The sequence below is a fragment of the Nipponia nippon genome, unplaced genomic scaffold, assembly GCF_047370975.1.
Source record: "Nipponia nippon isolate SJK-2023a ecotype South Korea unplaced genomic scaffold, ASM4737097v1 scaffold_3, whole genome shotgun sequence".
NCBI lineage: Eukaryota > Metazoa > Chordata > Aves > Pelecaniformes > Threskiornithidae > Nipponia > Nipponia nippon.
In genome coordinates, this window is record NW_028262347.1 from 80302164 (window position 1) to 80327378 (window position 25215).

General features: G+C 41.8%; 1 protein-coding gene across 11 annotated transcripts in view; it reads right to left on the reverse strand.

Annotated features, from left to right (window-relative positions):
• The window catches only part of DUSP16 (dual specificity phosphatase 16), a 73089-nt gene that overhangs the window by 13377 nt on the left and 34497 nt on the right, over positions 1-25215 (reverse strand). For 7 of the 11 annotated variants that reach the window (XM_087768172.1, XM_087768169.1, XM_087768173.1 and 4 more), the window contains 3 exons: positions 20476-21076; positions 19181-19319; positions 3648-3811 (listed from right to left, as the gene is read on the reverse strand). In XM_087768172.1, the coding sequence (XP_087624298.1) occupies positions 3648-3811; positions 19181-19319; positions 20476-20706 (534 nt within the window). In that variant the 5' untranslated portion in view covers positions 20707-21076. Of the gene's footprint in view, positions 1-3647; positions 3812-19180; positions 19320-20475; positions 21077-22515; positions 22642-25215 lie in introns of all 11 variants that reach the window. The other 4 variants (XM_087768180.1, XM_087768177.1, XM_087768178.1 and 1 more) reach the window with 3 other exon arrangements.

Consider the following 25215-nt stretch of genomic DNA (forward strand, 5'->3'; position numbering starts at 1 on the left):
GTTCCTACAGCTTCTTTAGCTTAGTAATGGTCCCAGTATGAAATATGGAAGCCATTTCAGATTTTCCACAGGCAGTCACCGAAACTGAAGAGGTAAGGTAAGATAAGATACCAAGACACCAAGATCTACTTCAGTGCAGCAAATAAGTGACACGCTCAGAATAAAGCATTGCCTACTATTTCTTCACAGTAAGAGGAAAAAGGTATAAGCAACAAGCAGATCTGAAATCATAAGATGTGCATTTGTCCTAAAACAGGAGAGAAACCTAAGAGGTACCTTAGTCATCTATGGAAGAAATTCCTAAAATTGACTGTCAAGGATAACACCACGCAATAAGAACTTACTGAACTTTCTGTGGATTGTATGGTGTCTTTTTTGTGGTTCTCCATAAAAAATGGGAAACAGCCATCCTTGATCATAACTCCCCAGAAAACATGAGGAAGCACAAATCTGACAAACTCCTGGGGGTCCTATATTAATACTAAAGTACCTGCAGCTGCAGTGCTTCCTGATGTCTGATGGACACATGCTGAAGTAGTATCAAGATTGTAGAATAATAGGCAAGAGAGCCACCACCAGGTCTAAACTCTTCCTCTTGTGGTGGGTTGACCCTGGCTGGATGGCAGGTGCTCACCAAGCCACTCTATCACTCCCCTCCTCAACTGGACAGGGGGAGAAAAATACGACAAAAGGCTTGTGGGTCAAGATAAGGACAAGAAGATCACTCGCCAGTTACTGTCATGGGCAAAACAGACTCGACTTGGAGAAAATTCATTTAATTTATTACCAATCAAATCAAGAGCAGGGTAATGAGAAATAAAACCAAGCCTTAAAACACCTTCCCCCCACCTCTCCCTTCTTCCCAGGCTCAACTTCACTCCCTATTTCTCTACCTCCTCCCCCACCAGCGGCACAGGGGGACAGGGAATGGGGGTTGTGGTCAGTTCATCACACGTTGTCTCTGCCGCTCCTTCCTCCTCAGGGGGAGGACTCCTCACACTCTTCCCCTGCTCCAGCGTGGGGTCCCTCCCACGGGACACAGTCCTCCATGAACTTCTCCAACATGAGTCCTTCTCACGGGCTATAGTTCTTCACAAACTTCTCCAACATGAGTCCTTCCCGTGGGCTGCAGTTCTTCAGGACCTGCTCCAGTGCGGGTCCCTTCCACAGGGTGCAGTCCTTCAGGAACAGACTGCTCCAGCATGGGTCCCCCAGGGGGTCACAAGTTCTGCCAGCAAACCTGCTCCAGCCTGGGCTCCTCTCTCCCTGGGTCCACAGGTCCTGCCAGGAGCCTGCTCCAGTGCAGGCTTCCCATGGGGTCACAGCCTCCTTCGGGCATCCCCCTGCTCCAGCATGAGGTCCTCCATGGGCTGCAGGTGGAGATCTGCTCCACCGCTAACCTCCACGGGCTGCAGGGGGACAGCCTGCCTCACCGTGGTCTTCACCAGGGGCTGCAGGGGAATCTCTGCTCCGGCGCCTGGAGCACCTCCTCCCCCTCCTTCTTCACTGACCCCCGTGCCTGCAGGGCTGTTCCTCTCACATATTCTCACTCCTCTCTCTGGCTGCAATTGCCGTTGCACAGAAACTTTTTCCCCTTCTTAACTATGTTATCCCAGAGGCGCTACCAGTGTCGCTGACGGGCTCAGCCTTGGCCAGCGGCAGGTCTGTCTTGGAGCCGGCTGGCATTGGCTCTGTTGGACACAGGGGAAGCTTCTAGCAGCTTCTGACAGAAGCCACCCCTATAGCCGCCCTGCTACCAAAACCTTGCCCCGCAAACCCCATACACCTGTAAACAGCTCTGCCACACTCGGGGCTCACCAGTAGTAGTTGCCGTTTTAGCCTCCTCCGGCCCTGTAATGAAATTCCTGGCCACTGCTACCACTTGGATTCCCTTCCCGGTGAGGCACACACGCTGTGCCTGTGCCCAACACCTATTCATAGGCACCAATTTACTGCCAAGGAAAGGGAACAGCCTCTTTCATCCCTCTGAGATTATTCACTACTTAAGAGCCACAGCACTGGAGTTCCAGTCACAACCCAAACGAAGCAGCACAGCCCTGGCCCTGGAGAAGCACGAGGAGAACAAGTTGCCCCCTCATTCCTACTGTGACCTAGGATAGCACCTGCCATTCACACACTGAAACAAACAGCATAAAAGCATCTTTCCAATACTCTACCATTTAAAGCAAAGATTTTTTTTTTTTTTTTTTTAATTACTTAGTTCCTGGTGTCTTTTGTCTGGGGACCACAAATTACTTTTGTGGTAGGAAAAGTAATAAGCTGCTTTGACATCCATTTCGTAAGTGAAACAAGTTTGAATTGCTGACTTGCTACCTGGCAGTAAAGACAGGGAAGATTTTAAAGGACAAAAGTAAATACAATGACTGCTGACTATTCTCCATACAGAAGGTTTTCCTGTGTGCTCTATTAAAGCACAATTACCTTCTACATGACTGCTTGTGTGTCAAAGATCCCCTTAAAACAATTGTGAAAAATCCAAAAACAGCCTATTAATGGTGAGACTGGGATGAAGTGAAAGTAGGAGAAACCAGTGAAAATGGTCAAAGTATATGAATTTGATCCCATTACAGGACATTATTAGGATAGTTCCTGTCTTAAGCTTTAGACATGGATGAAAACCATACACATAAGCCTTGCACATAATTAAGGCAGTATGTTAGGGTGAAGCCCTTCTCGCCTCTCCCCCATCCATGTATTTAATGCCAGCTTATGAAGGCTGTTGGAGATTCAACTAATAAATAGGACTGTCAGATAATATGGGAGGCAAGAGGGCACATGCAGCAGAAGTAATAAAAACTCCCTTGTGAAGGGAGCCAGGATGTAGATTGTAAGCAATATAAGTTGGTCTCCTCATGGAGGCAAACATCTGTGGACATACATAGGAATACAGACCTGTAGCAATTTGAGACAAACTCTTTTAGACATGTGATAGTCCAGCACCCTGCAAGTGCTATATTTGATGACTTTGCTGACTATTTTAAGTATACCAGAATGTCCTGGGCTACTCTTTAGGAACAGAAATTATTAAATGCACATGTATTTAGAAATAGTAAAAGTTTTAGTGCAGTGCTACCATAAAAACTCATTTTAAATGACCCCACTGATTGTCCAGGCCTGCACATTTTATTAGATGTACAAAGATTTGTTTGCAGTAGTCCCTCATTATATAATTCATGGTATTTAAGTGTTATTCTTTCCGGCACTTGAAGGAAATACTAAAAACCAGACAATCTTCCTTTGTCCTACTGTAACCATTAATATATTAACATCCCAAACTTGTCAAAACAAACCAGTCAGAGCTATAAACAGGAAACTACCTCACCTGCTATCATGGCAGATTTGATAGTTTGCTGTTGGTTGATAGGTTACTGAGGAAGGTACCATATCATCTTCTCCGAGATGGAGGAGAGAGGAAACCAAGTTTCATATCACGTGACGCGTGGATTAATTATATGGTCCGTATATCATTAGTTCTCACATAAGCTTTCCACGGCTTATGCACAGACAGCTATTATCTACTTCAGATGTTCTATTGCTGTAATGATGCAGTATGACAGAAGCATGGACAAAGACACATGGAGATTGTATTCTCATCCATGTGAACAACATGACACCAGAACACTCACCTTGTTGAGGACATCCCGCTGACACCCAAGATAGAGATGAGGCAGGATTCTGGTTGGGCCAATGTTGGAGACAGGTAGGCAGGGTTGAGAAATGCAAGTAGGGACGAGCGTGGATTTTCCTTCACAGAGACCGGGGAAAGAGCTGGAGAACTCAGCAAATCCACCTGTGAGAGGAACATTATGTATTTAATTTACATGCAGCGTTGTAGGCATTGGCGCCCATACCAGTTCCTGGAAGGCAGCACTTCTTGCATGAGATGCGGAGGTGTTATGGGGCAGCAGGAAAGCCTTAACAGAGGAACTGTACATGTGCCTCTTCCAGAGGTACCATGACTGTGCAGAACCGTCCAACAGCAGGCAAGGCCTGGCTGCGTATTTCCCCTCTGCCTGGAACGTTTATTTCTCTCTCTCTCTCTCTCCCTCTCCATTCCTCAGAAGTTTTTGATGCTTCTTCCCATTCTTAATGATATGTGGAAATGAGGCTTTAAAAAAACAGCCACAACACCCGCCACGCCAAAAGCGCATACACCTCTTCCTCTCCGCCCCAGCAAGCTGTTTTCTTAACACCTCCTTCTCCCCTATTAGGTCTATAATTAGACTTCATTAAGAAAAAGTCATGTTTACTCTATTCGGTAAAAGCATCAATATGTGGTTATTAACATTTGCTTTTAAAATCCTACATTCTTATTTTCTGTGCTGCTCCGTAATTAACACATTTCATCCAAAACACTGGAAGAGGTTTCATCTTTCAAAACCACACCAAGCCAAGGCTTCTCCATCTCAAGCGGGGGAGGCGAGGCAGAGGGGGGACTACAGGGGAAGACTTCGCCCAGCCATGGAGCCCCCTAGCAAATCGCCACAAGTCTCTACTCCCTTTACTGCTAGCTGGTTCTTCATCTGCACCAGTTATTAGGCCCTATCCATATTATGGCTCCAAAGCATTTTCACTACCATTTGCCATCAGTGCATTAAACCACTCAGGAAAACTAGAGTGGAATGGCTGATAGCACATTTAAGTCCACCTAAAATCCCAGTGGCCATCAAAATTGCTCCTGGGCTGTTGCAGCATCAGCATGGCACAGCTGCTACGGAACACGAAGGGAATCAAAAGCGAGGCTGAGACTGCTCTAGACACAAATATATACAACGCAGCTCAAGCTCCATTTCTTTTTCTTGCTCAGCTAGTTCCCAGTTTCCCTCCCATCGCAAGCGCTGCATTATAAATCTGTTACCAACTCTGCTCCAACTGGCCTTACCCACAGTTAGAAAACAAAACCGAAGAAACCTCCAGCAACGACTTATACTTCGACTAAATACGTTCTCACAAAAGGTAGCTAGCTTTTTCTAAGCCTAAACCCCAAGCTCAGCTCATTCTCATACTTCATCTTCACAAACTAGTCTGAAGAAGAACCAGTCGGCTGCTTAAAGCAGTATGTTATAGGCTTTTCTTGACTGTTTTCACCATTTAACAGCCAACCAGTAAAGGTGAAAGGCCCAAACCACAGTGAAAGTCCCCAGCTATTTCCTCACATGAAAGCACAGAGACAAGTGGAATTTTAAGGGAAGGAAGAGTAACTATAAGCTGTTCAGAACGAGGCACCTTTTAATCATCAAGGAAGTGAGCTATTAACGTGCTAAATCTACCAAATGCTATGTTCACTATTATTACAGTTTGAAGACGTAAATTAAAATTATTCAGGAATAAGATAACATACTGTTTTGTCAAGGCTTGCATTACCATTGCCTGAATTATGCCTATTCTTTGGATTTCAAAATCTGTATCTTTAGTAAATGTAGAAAAAAACCAAGGTAATAGCCATGTGTGTAACAGCCCATTTTATCTGATAAACGAGAAAGCCAGCAAGCAGATTTCAGAACAAAAGTTTTATGAACAGCGATTCCTGTTCAGTCTCCTGACTTACAAAAAAATCACTTGTCTATTTTGTTAGGTAAGTAATTTTAGCCAACCATGACAATGCTCATCATGCGAATATGAGGGTGAGGTTGGATTGTATGGGATGGCTGGGGGGGATGCTAAGCTAAGCACTGCCCATCACAGAGCCATACCCCTAAACTGAAGGACCTAGGGTAGGGACACAGTAAAGGTTTGGCTCTGACATTTTCTATTCCTGTTAGCTGGGTTTCCTCCTCCTTGCTTTACAACCTCCCTGTTCAGGAGCACAGATGCTGCTTGTTCAACGTATCCATCGAAGGAGTTTGCAGAACAATTCTCTTGTGCACTTGCTAAATTTTCTTCTGTATGGCATAATGTTTTCCCCTCTGTTACAGGAAGCAATTCTTGAACTTGTAGGCATCATATGCCTCTCAGATTAAATTTAATGTACAATATGGCGTCCAGAAGTTCCTTGAGAGGTTAGGGGAAGAAGGGGAAATCAAATATCAGTCTTTGGTTGCATTCGCACATTCTTTATTTCTTGGGAAGCTTGTTGGCAGCTTTCTGGAGCCTCTCTCTGACACAGCTGGAAACAGAGAAGTGACTCTTCTTCCTCACAAAGAAGCAACACAAGCAAAGAAAAGATCTCACATCTGTGCTTTCTCTGTAGAAGACTACATGGGTAAAGCTCAACAGCAACAGAAAAAGAATTTTTCCAACTACCTATGGATTGGCCTCACTTCTGTATGAACACTGCAACAAGAAATTAAGCAAGAAGCTAATATGCAAAAAACCTGAGATTTGAGGAGATGGAACCCACGCTCTGTCATCATAAGTGTAAAGAGCAATTTTTTAATTTTACTTTTATTCTAGGGCTCTGTCAAGGCAAACTTGTGATTGAAGTGATCAAGTGATTCAAGATTAGATGCTTCAGCACTTCCTCTGGGACATTCCTCCCTTCAAAGTCATGTTTCTTCTTTCTGCTCACGCTTTCCTAGTAGCATGTTGCTTCAGTATCTTTACAACATGAATTACAAGCCCAAAACTCAAATCAGATACCTCTGGCATTATATTACCTATCTTTACACATACTCCCAAGTGAGCTCTCCTTTTCTTTGAATATATTTAACCTAGTATTAGTATCAGTAGTGAACCGACTTCAAATAGCATGCAATCAGTGACTTGTTTCACATATTAATCTATCTTCCTTGCCATCTTCTATAACCATTTCAAAAAGTTAGTAGCTTTTCAACAAATCTTTGATTTATGGCACTCACAACAGGAAAACCACATTCTAATCAGCGTATGTTGAAAAATTGCTTTTAAAAAGCACAAACAAAACCCATACCAACAAAACACACCCTTTTATGCATCCTGCTAAACTACCGATTTCTTCTAGTGCAAAAAACATGCTGTTGGGGTCTGGAACAACAGCATCCGTGCGTATGATCACTGAACTGCCGTGTCATTATGAGACTAACCTCTATTCTAAGGAAATGCACTCATCACTCTTTGCTTGCATTGACTTACAAAATGTATCTTTTTTATTTTTAATATAGATAGATATATTAAAAAAAAAAGCACCACCTAAAGATGTGTAGAAAAAAAGGTATTTATGTCACGTGTCTAATACAGATTATGGCCCCCATGAGTCCCCAAAGCTGAAGTCTACGCACAGTCAGCATGAGGAACCTCTTATGAGAAAAGTGCCTTAAGCACTCAGACTACCTGTACACTTCTGCTGCAAATGAAGCAGACCGTCCTCAAAAAACAAGCTTTAAACATTTAGAAAATTAATTTAGTGTACAGGTGGGAATGCCGAATAGAAAAAACTGAGTCTTAAAAGAAAGATGGGACTAATTTAGTTTCAAATTCCGTAATTTGAGGATGACCTTTATATCAAGGGAAATTTCATCTTTAAATCTCCTTACCTACCTCAGTTAGAAAAGGGGTATTGGCAGCACTGTGCAGTTTGTTTTAATAAGAAAAAATACACTTTTCTTCTGCAGCTAGTTTCTAAATAACACCCTTTCTCCCACCACTACTCCAGCCTCTACAAATAATAAATCAATCACAAAAGCATGTTGAAACTGTGGGGAAAAAAATTTACAGGTCATTAACAGAGCTGCTGGGTTAATAAAGTTTCACTGAAGTCTTTGATAAATGTAACTGGGCCCTGGAAATAGATGACTGACAAATAACTCCAAAATATTCTCTGCTAAGTACCTTATGAACCATACAGGTTTTCTGTATTCTTGATGGTGAAGCTGAGCTGAAACAGCTCTCTTGGCATTCAACAGGATGAAACCACTTCTTGTCTATTTGAATGTTACGGACAGAGGAAGGAGGAAACAGAGTAAATTTATGTATTATACATAATCTATAAAATTTTGCTTGTGTTTAAAAAGATCCTCCCCCCCGCCCCAGGAGGCTTTTGAAGTTTTTCACTCTACATTTTCTGATATCAATGAATTAAATGCAAGAGTCTTCCATCACCACTCACGCAATAGTTCCATTACATCTGAAAACCTTGATGGTCAAGCAGGATAAGCAGCACAATGCATCTCCTTCTTCAGTTTTAAATAGGCAGTTGTTTCCGTCATGACTGCACATATGTAAGTCATTGTATCCTTTGGCTGGCAGCAAGCAGCTAACAGTACTCTTAAGTCTGTCTTACTTGAGTAATAGGCCCTACCCAAGTTTGAAGGAAAAAAAGTCTGTGGGGATGACGACTTCCATCATTATGGGAGCAAATTAAAGCAATGAGAGACAGAAGTGATTTCAGACTTTATCATCCAATATATTTTCCAACATGAAAGCAAAAGATATCAAAGTAGCAGTGGTAAATTGTGATGTTCAGCTGGTTGTCCCTTATGTTTCCGAGAGAAAAATCAATTACTTAAAATTCTGCTCTAATTTTAGATGATCCATCAGAAGACTGCAAAGTTCTGTAACTGCCCCAAGGTAACTCAGCTCTTGCTTAGGTGGCTTGTTGAAATGAACAGACTAGTGAAACGATTTCAGTTTTAACCGAGTGGCAAGCATCCCTTGGCTGCAGCACGTTTAACGAAGAGCAGTACCGCACCGCATTCCAGTGCTGACTTGTTCTCTTCACTTCTTGTGGCTGCGACTCACACAAGAGTTTCTACGAAACCATGTTAAGGTGCCAAAAGCTGTCAATGGTTTTGCAGCCTAAGCCCTTGTGTGTGTGGCAGACAACCCAACACCTCCTCGGTCTTTACAGTACAGCCCGCGTTTCTTGCTTACAAGCCTCCACATCCATTAGCAGAAATTCGGCAAGATCTGGTGACCTACTCAATTACCCTGTTGCTATGGTTCTCCACAGTGGTGACTACACACTTTCCTTTGATTGAGACACTACCGTTTCCTAACTACAATTATGATCATAAAGGTATGATTGTTAAAGGAATCTTGGTATCAGAGGTTTCAGCTCTCTTCTCAGCCAACTCAGGAAACAAAATAGGGCCAAACCCAGAAGGGATGAAAAAGTTTCAGCAAAATTCCACAGTAAAAGTTATTCTTTCTTGTAGATTCACTGCATAAATCCTCATATAAATAAAACTCCCAACTAACTTTGCCAGCAGCAGAAAGAGGAGAGGGAGAGAAGATGGGATCAGGTGGCAACAAATGATAGCCAGAGAAATGTTACTGATTTGGGAACAGCTACCTTTCATTAAGGGAATGGAATCCATCCAGATCCTTATGACTACTTAGTTTAACTACCATCAGAGACAAATCCTAAATTAATACAGAGGAATAACTACTGAGAACCACAGGCATTTACATCAGCTCGTCTCTGTTGTGCTGTATGGAAAGAGACCAGGGGCGTTCCACAGTGCTGCCTGTAGCCATGCCGCAGTTGCAGGGACAGTAGCTCTGTAAACCACTATGGAGGTCTGCAAGTGAAAGGCCGGTTAAGCCCTAAGGTCTTGGTTTGAACACTTAATAGAGAGTTGTGAAGTGCAGGTAACATTTTACTGGTTTTACGCAATGCTCAATAAAACGATTCCAGTTAAATAACACCATAATAGGACATAAAACTGGGGGGGAAATGGTAGATGTTTCCTATGTTCCTTCCATGTTACGCTGGTTTCTCTTCCCCCTCCCTGTCTTGATATTTCCTTCAGGTCCAGCCACTCACAGAGACGTAACCAATCAAAATTAGACAAGACAATTTCACAGGAAACATAGTAATTCTGAATGAAAAACTAAAAGCATTTTTCTTTGCTTACAGAAGACCAAGTACTTGTGAGACAGATTTGGCATGGGAAAGAGCAAAACAGTTAAGCAGAAACACCAATCTACTTAAAAATTCGGTTTTCAAAATGCAAGTGTTGTTCTTCGTTCACATCAACACACACCTTCCTCACACGAACACAGGTTACGCAGCTTCAGCTTTAGGATATCACAGCCGGTCCAGTGAAATTTCATCTGTTATTGCGCAAATCAACATCTGCATCTACCCTGCCCGCTTCCCCCATCCACCAGCCCAGTACCCCCCCTTTGCTCTCCTGCCCTCCACCTCCCCCAAATACCTTTCCTTTTCTGCAGGGTGCTGGAAAGAGAGGAGAATGCCATTTTCTCCTCCTACCAGCTTTCAAAGTTCACCTTGAGCAGCTCACCGATGCTTACACAACATACTACAGTAACCAGGCTGTTGGCTGGTTGTAATTTCCAATGGTTATGTTAGCCCAACAGGCCTGCTTCGGTGGCATCCCCCCCATGCACACATATTTAGTAAGTCTTTCCTTTGCATGCATGTTGAATACAGCACTGATGTTCCCTTATACATTCATCCTATGTCTCAACTTGCATGTATTTCTAACGTCCAGAAAAATCAATCATGAGGCAATCCTAATCTCTCTTTAAAACTGCTTTTAAAATTACTGTTGAAACAGCCACTTTTGCAATTCCTTTCCATCCTCGAGTGTTTGCAGAGATCTGTACCAGTAGTTTTACCCTTAATCGTACAGAGATAGCGCTCTTGCTTATCAGGCAAGTGCATACTGACAAAGCGCAGAAAGGAAGAGAGATCTGACTACGCTGCAGAGAGAAGTCGGATTAAGGTTGGGTGTGAAATTAAAGTGACATGCCCACAACTCTGCAGTGAAAGGGAAACATGAAAATAGGGGACCTTCCCGTAAGGCGTAACTTGCTTTTTCTATACAACTGTCCAAGCACGGACATAACTTCTACAAAAAGGAGAGCATATACAAATCCTAACAGTAGCGAACGTAACAAACAAGCTTACACTGCATTTGTGCTGGGAGGATTTCTTACTTATTCTTTGGAAAGGCAGCCATGAAACATAACTTGGAATGCAAGGAAGATGAGAAAATAGGTCTTCACATCACTTCATGTGTTTCCTATAAGCCTGTCAGCTAAAGCTCAAAAGAGAACCCCATGCAACTGCCTTTCACACCCAGAGCCTGGCAGCAAAGCCAAGGAGGAGGGGAGAAGAGATTCAGCTAGAGAAGAGGTTGATAACTGAGATGAGGCTCCTGGCCATCTTCTGCAACTAATGGAGACTGATCCTAAAGACCAGAAGAGCAGCTTTCCACTTTCACACTAAGCAAACATGTTTTTCAACCAAGTAATTTGAGGGGCTGTAGAAACTGAAGAATCCCACCTGCCACCGGTGCCCATCTCGTGGTGGATCCTTGGGCGGCTATGGCAGTCTGAGCTCCCAAGGGCCCTTCTTGCATTGCTGGGGCCCACGCGGCACTGCTGCTCGGTCACACCAGCAAATCCACAACCAGCTCAGCTCAACCCGAAACTACTTTTCAGGGGGAGACACTAATTTGAGGCTCTGCACTGTACCAGTGCTCATTTCCATCAGGCTTACAAAAAGTTCCATTATTTTCTTCATTTAATTACTCCTTTTGTCAAACCTTACTGAAGCTGGCCAACAAGCTTAAACATCTTTTGTGGGTAACAGCAGAGAGACAGACAACATGGCAACTCCTATGAGCTTGGCTTCCCTAAAACTTCAGGCTAAGAAAAGCCTATGAAGTGTTTTATACAACATCCCCACAGATCCAGCTGGCCCTGTAGCTCTGCGTGCTTCACACGGGATGCACAGAAAGATCCCGTCTTGCGCTCCTGATGGAGAAATAAGAGACAGTGAATGCGTCTGGTTTTCACAGGTCATAGAGTCTGCTGGAAAAGCCCAAGGACAATGCACACTGGTAAGAGAGCAAACTTTGGCATTTCTCTGAAGTACCATTCAAATCAGATGCTTCTCCTTCCCCCCCCCCCCCCCCCTTTGGATTCTGACCATTCAGAAAAGGCCAAAGGGAGAAATTAGCTTTCTTCACTGAATTCTTGAAAACAGACTAGAAGCAACTTCCCTCCTCTTCCCACAAGACCTAATTGTCTGCCAGTTCATCAGTGTTAACTCAGCGTCAAACACAATTATTTTAAAGCAGGGAGTGGAAAAGGTCTAAGACCCAAGTGATGAGTCAAAAACCAAAGACTACGTGCAGGTACTAGGAAAGGATTGCAGGAAGGAGACTTTGAAGTTTGTGGATTTGGCAGAAGATTCCACCACCTTCATTAAATCCTGAATTTGCATCTTCATTAATGGCACTAATTATTCATAGATTTTTTATATAGCCATATACTAATAAATTTTATATTGGTATCCCTTTTTAAAGGAAAAGAAGAATAAAAAAGCAGCAAAATTTCCAACTGCCTCTACAACATACTATTTAGACCTTGTGACTTTAAGTAAGCCTTACCAAACTTCTGTATTCACCAAAGGTATGCAGTGGAATACATTCATGTTCAGCTTCCCCCCCCCCCCCTTCTCCTAATAGCAATTTAGGATCTGTTACTGTAAATACTGATCAGTGCCAGGCATGTAACATAACATTACTGAAAACTATGCTAAAAAAAAATAATCAAATTTAAACAGCACTGCAGCAAAGACAAAATATACAAAACCCTAACTTCATCATTTGCTTTGCCTCCAATCAGATCAGCGGCTCTTAATGCTGTGACTTAACAGCACTTTCACAGTCACATTCCCATCGAACATTAAAATGTTTATCTAAAAGCTGCAGTATAGATTTTTCCCTTGCTGCAAGGAAGGAAAGTTGTAAACTTTCTGACTCAAAAGTTTTATGAATCTACAATGTTTCCACTCTGTTTAAACGAGCTGCAGACCTCCACAGGCCATTACAATTCACGCATTCCAGCTCCGCTCCGCAGGGACGCTTGCCATTTTCCATTACACGAGCTCAGGCCGGAGAGCCCCGTCCGCAGCGCTGCCATCCCCGCGCCCGTCCCCTCTCGCCAGCCACGGGGAGTCCTTCCACCGGATTCAAGGTTTCACGGTTTGGGAAAGCTAGGGGTGTTTTTATTACGGCAGCGTTCAGAAAGCGGCCCCGTTATGCCAGGTGTTTTACAAGCACAGTAGCAAGGGAAGTGCTTTGCCCTGGAGGGTTTCTGCTTTTGGTAAGGGAAGGTTAATAGGCAGGTTAAGCAAACAAGGCTTGGGGGGGGGGAGAATGGGGTCAAGCCCCCCCTCCCACCCAAATGGCATACAGAAAATTCAGACTAATGACAAGTAAAGAGAGCATATTGGACACTCACGCTTGCCCTTTCAGCCTTTAAAGAAAAAAAAAAAAAAAAAAAAGAAAAAATACCCTCATCGTCATTGCAGTCAATTAAGTTTCACAAGCATCCAGAGGTATCCAAAACAAAAGCAAATTTAACAAGTTATTCTTGGGTTTGAGAAATGTTATGAGAGCTCCACACTAGTGAAACTTTGCTCGCTCTCAAAAGACAGCAAGTGGATACACATATGAAAGTAATAAACCCTACTCCCATTCTTCAAGTGCTTAAAACAATCATGGCACTAAACGAACACTCAGAACTGCATTTTAAGTACAAAGGGTGGGAGGATATTCACAGAGGACCGGCTGTAGCCAAGGGTACTAGTTTTTCTAGGCTCTCGTTAAAAATTGATGGAGAGGGAGACTTTTGAACAGGACGATTCAGTGCTAAGCTCCTCTCTTGCTCTCGTCTCCTCCCCACCGACACTGGCCGTACTCCATGGGTTACGGGGCCACTTAGGGAATATTGCACTCCCTCTGCAAGGCTTTCACCTCTTTCTTTTGGAGACTTGCTTCCAATGGCATCAACCAGTCAGAGTATCAGGGAAGCTGGCATCATTGTGCAACTATCCTTCCTTCTCTAAACACTGGCAGGATATTTAACAGCTTATTCTCGCTATAATTATTTCAACTTGCAGATAACTCGATTATTTTAATCGACGACCACCATCTGCTCTTCTTGAGGCACTCTGCAAAGACTTCATTACAAGGAATGCTCAGAACTTCAGTCGGCCACAACCAAAAATTAAGCAGCTCCAAATCCAAATGTTAAAAGGGGTTAGGGTGTTAGACAGGAATTTAACAGCACAAACCACAGCTACCTGAAGCCATCTTTCAGTCCATACTGGGTATCCTCCTACTTGGCATACAGGACTGCAGAAGCAGGGAAGAAAGCTCAGTCTCACAGCCCTGGTCGCTTCAGGAGATAGAAATGACCAGCTCTACCTATAAAAGAATATTCTTAAGATCTCCTGCTCCTCTGCCACAAGGCGCGTTTTTTCTGGTGACAAAGCGGGAAGAGAGCACTGGGCTTTTTTTCCATCCAGCTTTGCTTTAGGCAAGTAGAGACAACGCAATGGTAAATGTACCCTAGAGATACTGGCATTTTTATACCAGGATTCTTTTAAATGGGCTTCCAATGTCAAGTATTTTTAAGAAAAATGCCTGCATAAACAAGACACTAGAAGAGTTCCTGACTTGTTTCCTTCTCCTTGCATCCTCCATGAAAGTCTTCCATTTTGTACACATACTTTGTTAGGTGAGGGACAGTTCAGGGGAAAACAATGATTTGGGAAGTTTCAGCAAAGACATACCTTTTGCAACAGTCCCTGGCTAATCACTCACTATTTTGTTTCCAGGACCTTTGCCCAATCTCACTGAACTCATTCTGTTTGCTGTTTCTTTACATACTCACTCAGCTTATGATTTCATTCACTGTCCACTGAATGTGTCACCTGCATTTGTCACTGAATAGAAAATCAGTAATTTATGTCTTTCTGCTTATCATGGTAGCTTTGTGCTCTGTAGAAGCTTATCGGAGAGCTCTTGCGAAAGCAAAATCCATTAAATCGCATTACTGCTGACATTCTTCATGGGCAGAAGGGTAGCAGAGATCAGTAGGTAATTCACCACTTGGGCCTCCATTACCTGTCAACACCACTTTTTTACATGGTGACTGTACCCACAGTCCAACCATGGTTTTGGGAGGGAGGCGTACAGCTCCCGGGCTCGGTGCTCAGTGGTTCTGCAAGTCAGATGTGGGCTTCATGCCGGGCACCTGGAAAATCTGTAATTCTCTACTGGTAATTCTCTGAATTACACATATAAGCTGTGTAGTAAGAAGCACGTAGAAATTCACAGACCCCTTTTCAAGACAGCTGTCATTTGACTGAAGGACGGCAGCTTCATCTCCAACCACGAAGCAATTTTTCTACAGACGAGATTTAAGTACACACAACCCTGATTACACCTACAGACCAGGTGGATGCTATTTAATGAAAGGCATGGCTCCAGTGGAATACACTCACGTACAAATCTACACCTCAGCATACCGGCACTGGGCAGGTAAAACTGTACAGGCAATTCTAGGAGCTCGTAAAAGGCTTCCAGGGTATTTAACTCCTCTTCTGCCCGTACACTTCATGATCTGGTACATTACGTAAGTTTTCCATATTGGTGGTTCTCAGTAGCATTGAATACCACAGTACATCAAGTCTAAGTGGCAATTCAGTGACTCACAGAAAAATATATCCTTCCTGGTTTGCTGGCAAAATACACCCTAGTCTTGCGGCACTAAGTAATGCTTAGAGAGTTCAAAGAAACTGTTTCTATGATGCTGTATTACAGTACTCTGAAGTTTAGCTAGTCCTTCTTGGACATTTACCACTGCTGCACATCTACCCCAGTACAAGAATTCTTGCTTTTGGTTTCAGTTCAGAGACAGTACAGTGTTTCTGTGTTAGGCTATTACAATTTTTAATTTCAGGTTGGAAATACAGAAATGTAGGCATTTCTGTTTCTTCAGAAATGCTTCTGTTTAGCATGAGTCTTCTGTACAAAAAAAAAAAAAATTAAAAAATCCCACAAAATAAAAAGCTGTGCTTTATCTTCATCACAGGCAACATCTGAATGGTAACCATCACGAAGATGTCTGTGCTTGCACAAGTAGAAGTAAGCCAGATGAAGAGAAGCAGGGAAGAGCAAGTAAAACATGAATGATTTCCATTGGCATAGTGGAACAGAATTTAAGCAAGGCTCTTGGCGTTTACGGCCTTAATAATGCTAATTCATCAAGCAAGAATTGGTAGTCTCTCTTAACTGTTTCTACAGAGCAAGCAGAAACATCATAAAAATACTGTAACTAGGAAAAGGACTCCATAAAAGTAAATCCAGTTCTCAAAATATGGGAAGAGAAGGAATCAAATCACATCCCTATGTTTAAATCTTATTTAACTCTGCGGAGCAGATGCAATGATGGGAGTAGGGTTAAGCCTTCAGTACCCGCATTTCAGTATTTTGCGCACTGTTAAAAATTAAGAACCAAAACATATACTTAAATTCCTGAGAACATTCCCCACCAGATTATAAATATTTTTATGAAGCTAGATCAAGAGCTTAAACTAATTGGTAAGGGTTCCTTTAAGGTCTTTACATTAGTTACTTCAATGAAAAACAACCTCCAGGGTAGAGCATACCTTTATGCATAATCTAAATAAAAAAACACCTCAGTGAGTGCTCAGTAATGGGGGGAAGCAGGAAGAACAGATGCAGGCATTTCAGATATTTCTTAATTGCTCCTTATTCTATCTCAACAAAAAAATATTTTCCTACCCCAAAATGTTTATTTAAGGTCACTATTTTAAATAAACCAGATTGAGTGGCATAGGGAAAAGTCAAGTCCAAAGGTTCTTCTTTTTACACAGTGCACTGACCCCTACTCTCATTATGGGCCATAAACGTTTATGAGAGTTCGTCATCAGCTTGCTGAGATGACACGTTTTATCTAGTTTCCTAGCGTATCAATGGCCTGAAGGAACTTTCTGTGAGACTGAATCTAGCACGTTCTCCTTCACCCCACATCCCAAAAGGTTTCTTCTCTGTGTGTATTTGTTAAGTAGCTAGCTTTTTAATAGATGTAAGAAAACAACAGGACTATGAAACATATTTTCTTATGTAAGGATTAAAATCAGAGCAAACTCACTATAAGAGGAGGAAATGCTAGAGAGCTGAAGGGATAGAGTTAATTACTACCGATTCATCATAGGTGGGTATATTTCCCGAAATAAGCACTTACCTGTAATAGACAGTAGTACACACTTCCCTTACGTTTCCCTTTTGTTATTATACTCCTCTACCACTCCTTTTACAGCCGACAGTTGTTTCTGCATTCGTAAATATCCCATCACTAGCTATGTAACCAAAAATAAGATGAAATTCTCAAATCTAATCTTTGCTAAGAGAAATGCATTTGACACGCTAAAATAAAAATCCTGCTTTCTGTAAGGAGGGTTTTAACACATTAGATTCCATTTCTCTCCCTCTAACACCCAAACTAATCCTTACCAGCTGCATGTGGCTAAGTTCACCTCAGCTAGCTAATGTGCACTAGTATCTTGCATGTGGTTTAAGTTGCATTTTCAGCTTGAACAGACAACCACCACATGCTAGAAATTAAAAAAAAAAAAAACAAAAAACAAAACCACCAACCAAAAATCAACCACAAAAAAACCCAAAACAAAGCAAAGCAATTTCTCTGAGTATCATTAAGATACACGCAACTGGTATTTGCCCAGACTGTGCACTGAGGAGCTGGGGAACACTCCCTTCCCGGCACTGTCCATTCCCACAGGAGCCACAGGCAACTCAGGATGGAGACACCCTGACCACCTCCTTCACAGGGTCCAACAGAGGAAAGAAGATCAGGGCCACATCTCACATAACTAATCTATAAAGGGACAGTAGAAGGAAGGGAAGTTTTGTCATACTCTCCTTTGCTTGACCTTATTAAGGATCCCCCCCCCCCCAACTCCTCCCTGCCATGCCGTCTAATTCTTAGTTATTAGCTGTGTATCTTTCCACCGTGGAAATTAAGTTGTGAATAGTCTGTATTGCTGCACAGAGCTGTAATACGCTTCTGGTTACTAAAAAATCTCAGGACAGATGAGCAGAGTTGGGTATTCAAACAAAAGGATTTCTTAAGAGGCATGAACTGCTTTCTAGACTAGCCTATTTTTTTAAATAACAGTTTTAAATTTAAGGGAGTATTAACCACATATTTCAGCAATCTTACATTAAGCGTTTACTGTACCCAGACACCACGCTTTTACTTGGTGGCTCACAGGGAAGAAGAGTTACTTAATCTAATATTGTTGTCCACAACCCACAGGTGTAATTCTTAAGAGAGCAAAGAAAACGGAAGCACCAGACATAGCTAAACCAAAACCCTACTTAGTTTTCTCTAAGTGCAGCTCACATGGGCACCAAATGCACCTGTCCAAGTGCAGAAATTATTCATTTTCTCTGTACTCACTTCCAAAATGGTTTGGGAAAAGTTCTGTCAGTAACACAACCACCTCCCTATCACTTTCACCTGAAGTCACTACAAACCTCAGTGAAACCTTCTTGCTAAGAGGAAGCATCTCTCTGGAGTTCTTTCCCCTTTTCCTCATCATTATTCAGTCTCTGACTGTAGTTTTAACATTTCAGAGACTATATAGACACACTTCATTAGGTCACTGATCGAGTCACTGCAACGGATTTCCTACTTGTATTCGTCATCCCCTCTTCTTTCAGCCCTGGATCTACTTCATGCCCCTCCTTGTTCCTTCTTGTGAACACTGGGTCTACTGTTCCATGACAGAAATAACAACACAAGCACACGTCAACACCAACAAATCCTGTATTATAAGGACTTGAGTTTCTATGGATGCTTTGACCTGGGATTTAAAAAAAAAAAAACAAACCAAAACAAAAACAAAAAACAAAAAACAAAAAAAAGGAGAGAGGGAACACAAAAAAAAGGTGGGGAGGAGGGAGAAGACCTAGATAAAGTACTACTGCTCAAGAAGCTGAAGTTTAAAAAGTTGTACAAAATAATCTCCATAACTCTGGGAGATCATTTCTCTCATTCTTATTGTAGTAAATACCAATTGAGCGAGGAAGAGATTTTCCTCCTAGCACATACAATACTTAGAAGACCAGGCAAGCACATTTATTTCACTATTTTTGACGCTAAAATAGCAGACATAAGCATCTAGAAAATGATCAATTTCCATTTACACAGCACTAATGGTGTAAAATATCCCCTGCAAGATGCAATTTCTGAGCACTGTATGTATTATGAGTGTCACTATATGCATAAAGAACTACAGAAAAAGCTATGCTATAACTGAGGTTTATACCAGCACTGCTGGAAAATTGCGTTCACGTCAGCTGTAACAATAGCATTTCCTTTCTTCTCCTTATTCAATGCTTTGGTTTTTTTTCTTGGTACATCATACCTGAAAGCAGATACACAGAGCTAAAATTCTTCTCCAGTTTGCCCAGGAGCACAGTAAGAAAGCAGTCAGCTGAGAGAGAGGTCACATCTTGAGAGCTTTGGTCGTACACCACCACTTCCTGCTTGCAATCAGTTTCAATCTGAAACACAAGTAATGCAGAATAAGATAGGAAGGAGGAAGGTGATTAAAAGCACCACATTATCACCTGCATCAGGGTTCCCACATATTTGCTATGCAGCAGTTCAGGTATATAGATTTCTTACATAGCTGTACACAAAACAGTTTTTATTTTATATTTTATACACTATACCCGATCAGATTTAATTCCTTTGAGAGTTTGTAAATTATTTGCTCCAAGTTGAAGCATGCTCTGTAAATTTCTACCAGTAGGTAATTGTATGTCACTTATAAAATGTTTCACCTTCAGCTAGGTTGATTGATTTGTTTAAAAACTAAGCTTTTTAAAAGAAGGCCCTACCTCAGTTTCTGCTTCAGGGGTTTTTGTGTATCAACAGAAAAGAGACCTTGAACTGCCTAAAACCACACACATTTTAGCCATCTATACAACTTTATGTATAAAATATGCTTTAGACAGTAGTCGTAGTAGTAGTAGTAATAATAATAATAGTTTTTAACATGTCAAAGCAGGAATGTAATAGATTACTTTTGTAACCAAAACATTTGAAACAAATACCAATGGATTAAAAAACAAAACACACATAGATACACATTAAGTTTAAACAGCTTAGTTATTGTCTTTTCACAAGTAACACTATTTAAAACAAACCAAACCAAACAAAAAACCCCACCAAACTAACAACCAAAAGCCCATCAAACTACTCACATGAGAAGTATTTTAAACAGCAAGTAGGAGCCAGGATTGACAGAGCTACAGTTTCTTGCAAACTGTACGACCACTTGCTAAGCAATCCCCACCACCACGGACCCCGAAGAATCCTTCAAAGTTCAGAATGAGAATGCTTCCTGCCCTAATTACATACATTTAGGGGACTGTGCTTCGCAAGACACACAAGAACCCCGAGAGCATTCTTTCCGAGTAGTTTCTAAATCCCTCCCCATTACTGTGTCATTTAGGGGAGAGCAGGCTACAAAGAACCCCAAAGACAAACTCGGTAGTAACCAATAGCCTCTTAAATCGTCTAAGAGCTTGGCAAAACTTGGTCCCCCAATTTTGCTTTTTTTAAAACAAAATACCTAAGGGAAAATTATTACAAGTTGCCTTCCAGGCACTCTTTTTAAACAAATACAAGGAATAACAGGAAAATGACCCTTACCTTGTGTTTTGCTGAATGCTGAATGAGCTCTGTAATCAAAACTTTGTCCTGCTGCAGCCTCCGCTTCATAAGCTTGGAGCAGTTGATGTTGATGGCATCCAAGATGTGGGACGTATTGTATTCCACAAAGGGGCGGCTATCAATCAGCAGCAATTTTTCTGTACCACTCTCCAGCAAAGCCACCAACTTCTCGGCGACAATGAGTTGAGTCCTGATCATCTCATCGGCCATGACAACAATAAGGCCTCTTTCACCACCTCCCTCTCTAATTTGCTGCGATGATGTAATGGCTGTGTACTCAAAGGCTTAGCCACACCATTGTACTAGAAGTGTATGAGGTCATGCTGGTGGTGACTGGCAAAAGAAAAGTTAAACCCATTTTCAGAAAGAGCTCTTCAACTGAATGTCTCCTCCTGCTTCCAGTTGATGTGCCGTTACAAAGGGTTTGTTCCACAAAGCAGCCCCTCACATCTGATTCATCGGGAGATGACTATGGAGTAGCCATTTCACAATTCAAACAAAAGATGCTTTCTGGCTGCCGCTGCATTACATCATTCTTTACCTTTGCTCCCACCCATCAGCTTTACACCGGACTAAGAGCCTGTAAGAAGGGGAAGATAAAAAAAAAAAAAAAAAAAAAAAAATCAACCAGATGAGGCCATGGAAGTTTTCAGAACAAAACATTCAACTTTGAGGAATTAGCAGAGTGCTGGCAATGTGATATGAAGGGTAAGAGCCAGCTTGGTTTGGTAGAGCATTAAAGTTTATTAGGGTTCCTTGGAGGAGTTGGGAATCACGAACATAAAAGTGATCCAGTTGGGAATAGTGTACTGAGAGAGGGGCTAACTGCACACTGGTCTGCACCATATAATAAATACACTCCTGAGAAGTTCCCCTCTCTGCTCTATATGCCAAACACCTAGAGAGAGCATTTGCAACTACAGTCTCTGAATCTATTCCAACGATCTTGCCTGGACAATTATCTTGTATTTCAGGCAACGTACCCTGTCTTAATTGCAGACTTTTGTTGCCACTAGGTCTGCCTCTTCGCAAGACTTTGTTAGAATATAATTAAGAGATACTGCCCGAAATCATGGTATTCCTTTCAATAGGAAAACTAATTAGATGTGTTTCAGCACTTCACCACGTCATAAGAAGTCGTAAAATTAGTTAAGATACGTTCTTAAAGTGTAATGCCTTGGAAAGTATTTCACAAACCAGCACTGCAAGTCAGGGAACTGAAACTGTACAAAAAGAAAGGACAAAACTTACATCCACCTCTCTCCTTTAAGAACATGGCTGAAGAGAAACCAGAAGAACAAGATGCTACAACAGGACACAAGCATTTTATTGGAATTAATCACCAGACATGGAACAGAGGCCCTGTGAATACGCTACTGAAAGGTAAAGCAGTGAGCACTGTCTCTGGCCCTTCTGGAGCAGGTGGGACAGTAACGTGAGGTAGATTACACTTTTCACACATGATAAATAATATCTGAAGCAAACCATACTTTCGTAAAATTAGATCCTGACAGCATCGGAACCACATCAGCTGAAAGGGTGGCAGCAGCAGAGCAGTAAACACACCTGACATGTTTCACCACCTATTTGTATTACTGCCTCACAGCTGTCCTCAGGCTTTTCAGAGTCTCCCAAAATACACTCTGATGGAACAAGTCCCTCTAGGAACACTCCTCAGAAAGGAGCCACCACAGGGCTTCGTCCGTAAGGGATTTAGCTACACTTTAGCGCATATGGTGCTGCAGCTACAGATCCAATAGAAGACACAAGCCAACTTACTTTGCTCCTGCAGTTCAAAACTTGGTCTCTTAGTACAATCATGGATATTTACAGAGGAGACAGCTGTCTGCATAAGGCTGCAAACACAACTCCGAAGGAAACACAAGCCACACGTTCAGCTGCCTCAGTAATCAACTCCAGCAAGAGAAGACAGCTGAGAGTGGTGACTTCTTCAACCAGGTGGCAGAGCTCACAGGTTAGAACCACACACGAAAGGACAAGCCTGACAGAATTCCTCACCTCGTTAGTATGGCAGACTGTTTGGAAATGAACAATCTGGGCTCAAATCGGTGCAGGGTAAAGCCGGCTCAGCAAGAAACGACGCTTCTCCAGTTTGCGTGTCTCACACCATCGCATTCCCTTTTCCTGTTTGGGGAAGCGATTTTAGGGCACAAAACTACGCAACACCTCTTGCACAAGGCAAAGCGTACCTCCGAGCAAGCCGTAGGTCGGTTCTGGCCTGTGCCACCCAGCCTGTGACCCAAGCAGCCTTTCCACCTCTGCTTTCTGCTGGCTGGGACAAAGCAAAGTGTCACAACTGTCAGAAAACTGAAGTGGCCAGATGAAGAAAATTAAAACTCCAACTGACTGACATGCTTGAGGCAGCAAAACATTTGTAAACAGAAGCAAATTATGAGGATACGTTTTCCTGGGTTCTTAATGCACGTACAGGTACATATGGGAATGAAGACTTTAAATATTTTTTAAAAAAAAAATTACATCCTCAGTTTAACGGGTTCAACTGGAAAACTTGCATTTTACTTATAAAATAATTTTACATGCTTCAGTTTGAAATGTTTGTTGTATATCTTAATTGCAAGACAAGTCATAAATTGAAACTAATTTATAGAAAGTTTATTAAAAGTCCTGTTACAGGAACAGGTCAGTTGTGTTTAGCAATGGGAAATCCCAGGTCAGCAGATGTTTTATTCATTAGATATATTATACAAATCTAAATACACAAAATCTTAAATAAATTAAATTCTGAAAAAAGTACAAATTTCATTTTAACAACCCAAAAAAAGAAAACTGAAATAAACTTATTTCATGAGAGTTTCATGTAGCAAGACAAGAAAACCACTAGGTTTCACATAAACAGCTATTAGGTTGACAAAATATGATTTTTCTATTTGCCCTGACTCTACTGCCATAGAGCCAGTGCTTTTAAGCTTGTCCCGATAAAAGAAAGCATAAAGCAGTGAAATGCATATTACTCTAAACTACAAAAATTATTGGAAAAATTACTATACCAAGCCTTAATTAAACATATTAAAAAAAAAAAAAACAAAACCAAAACAACCTATCTTTGCAACCCAGTTGGCAGGTGTGCTCCCCCTCAAAGAGCAGTCATTATATACTGGCCTCAGGCTCTCTGTAGACAGGCTGGAAGGTATCAAAAGACTATGCCATTATGCAAGGGGGGAAAAAGTGAAACTTGATAGTTGTGTCCGTTTTTTTCCAGAGAGAAAAAAAGCATACTGCTTTTTATTTCTCTTAACATGTCCTGTCACAAATTTTGATTCTCTTTTATTTGTATCAAAGGCTGCCAGATACCAAACTCACTGAACTCAATGAAAACTTTTCCACTGGCTCTAGCGGGAATTGGCTCTAGCTCTTCTGTGAGCTAGACAGTTTGTTCGTGAACTAGACAGTTTGTTTGTGAACTAGACAGTTTGTTTTGATAGGTAAATTGCTGACTTGAAGTCCAAGTTAACAACAGGAAAACAAAGCAGCTGAGAAACTACAGAACTCTAAAACGGAGGCTGTTAAAACTACGTAATCTTTAATTTGCAGCTTTTAGTTTGGGTATACGTCTTATCTTCTAAATGCTTCTAAATTACTGCTCGCTGTCTCAGCCTTCACTCTCGTATGCTAGAAGTTTGTGTCAGAAGACCCTTAAAAAGAACTCAAACCAGTCATACACGGCGACTGGGTAAAGAGCATGTAAAGAACATATGGCAAGTGGGCTACCAGTCAAGAATTCTTTTGAATAACACTATTACCTTAACGTACAGCTATGTGTTAAGTTTCTGAAACCATTCTGACCATGTCTTGAAAGTAATAAACTTAACAGTAATGTCACCTCAAGTTATTGTGATTGAAATCCTATTTTGACAGGAACAGCTCCATTGGGCGTGGGAGGAACAACATTTTTATAAATGACAGGTTTTTGTTTTGTTTTAATTCTCTCTCTTTCTGGTACTACCAGACTTTGGGACTCTTCCTTGTGACCCATCTAAAGAAGAGAAACTGGCAGACTCCTGCTTTAGGTAAACACTAGAGCTCTCCTCCCCTTCCTGGTGACTGCTCTTGCCATTCAGCTGCTACGAAGTGCTGAAATATCTGTTTCATTTCTAATCATAGTTTGCAAAAAGGCAAAATTCAATTTCTTGACTGTTCTCTTTCTGCTGTGCTACTTGTGACTTAGATCGCAATGGTATAGTGTCTCATAAAATGATGCAATTAAAAAAATGATGCTTTGCCCTAAATAGGCCATTATGTTGCTGATCTTCAAGCTAGGAAACCATCTTAGTCATAGGATGTTCTACACTGAAATCAGGATTACGGAAAAGTGAGCCGTAATTGAACTATGAGAATACTGAATGAAGTCACTCACACACACACTGGTAATACCGCATGGCTTCTTCCTCCTTGTGGATGGACTGCAACATGTGGCACTGCTCATTACCTCTTCTTTTAAAGAAGAAAATTAACCTTTTAACTCACTGTAAAGCTAAAAAAATCTGTTCCACACTTGCCCAGTATCTTTACAGTTTCTCCATATTGTTTAAAGAACCAAACCAACAAAAAACCTACTATCTTCCGTGCAAACAAGAGTGGATCTCTAATATGTACATGTAATGCTGCCATAGAACTACGGAATCCCTCTCCGCCTCAGGGATTCCTGTCCCCATCCCAAATGGCTCAGAAGGAGCGAAA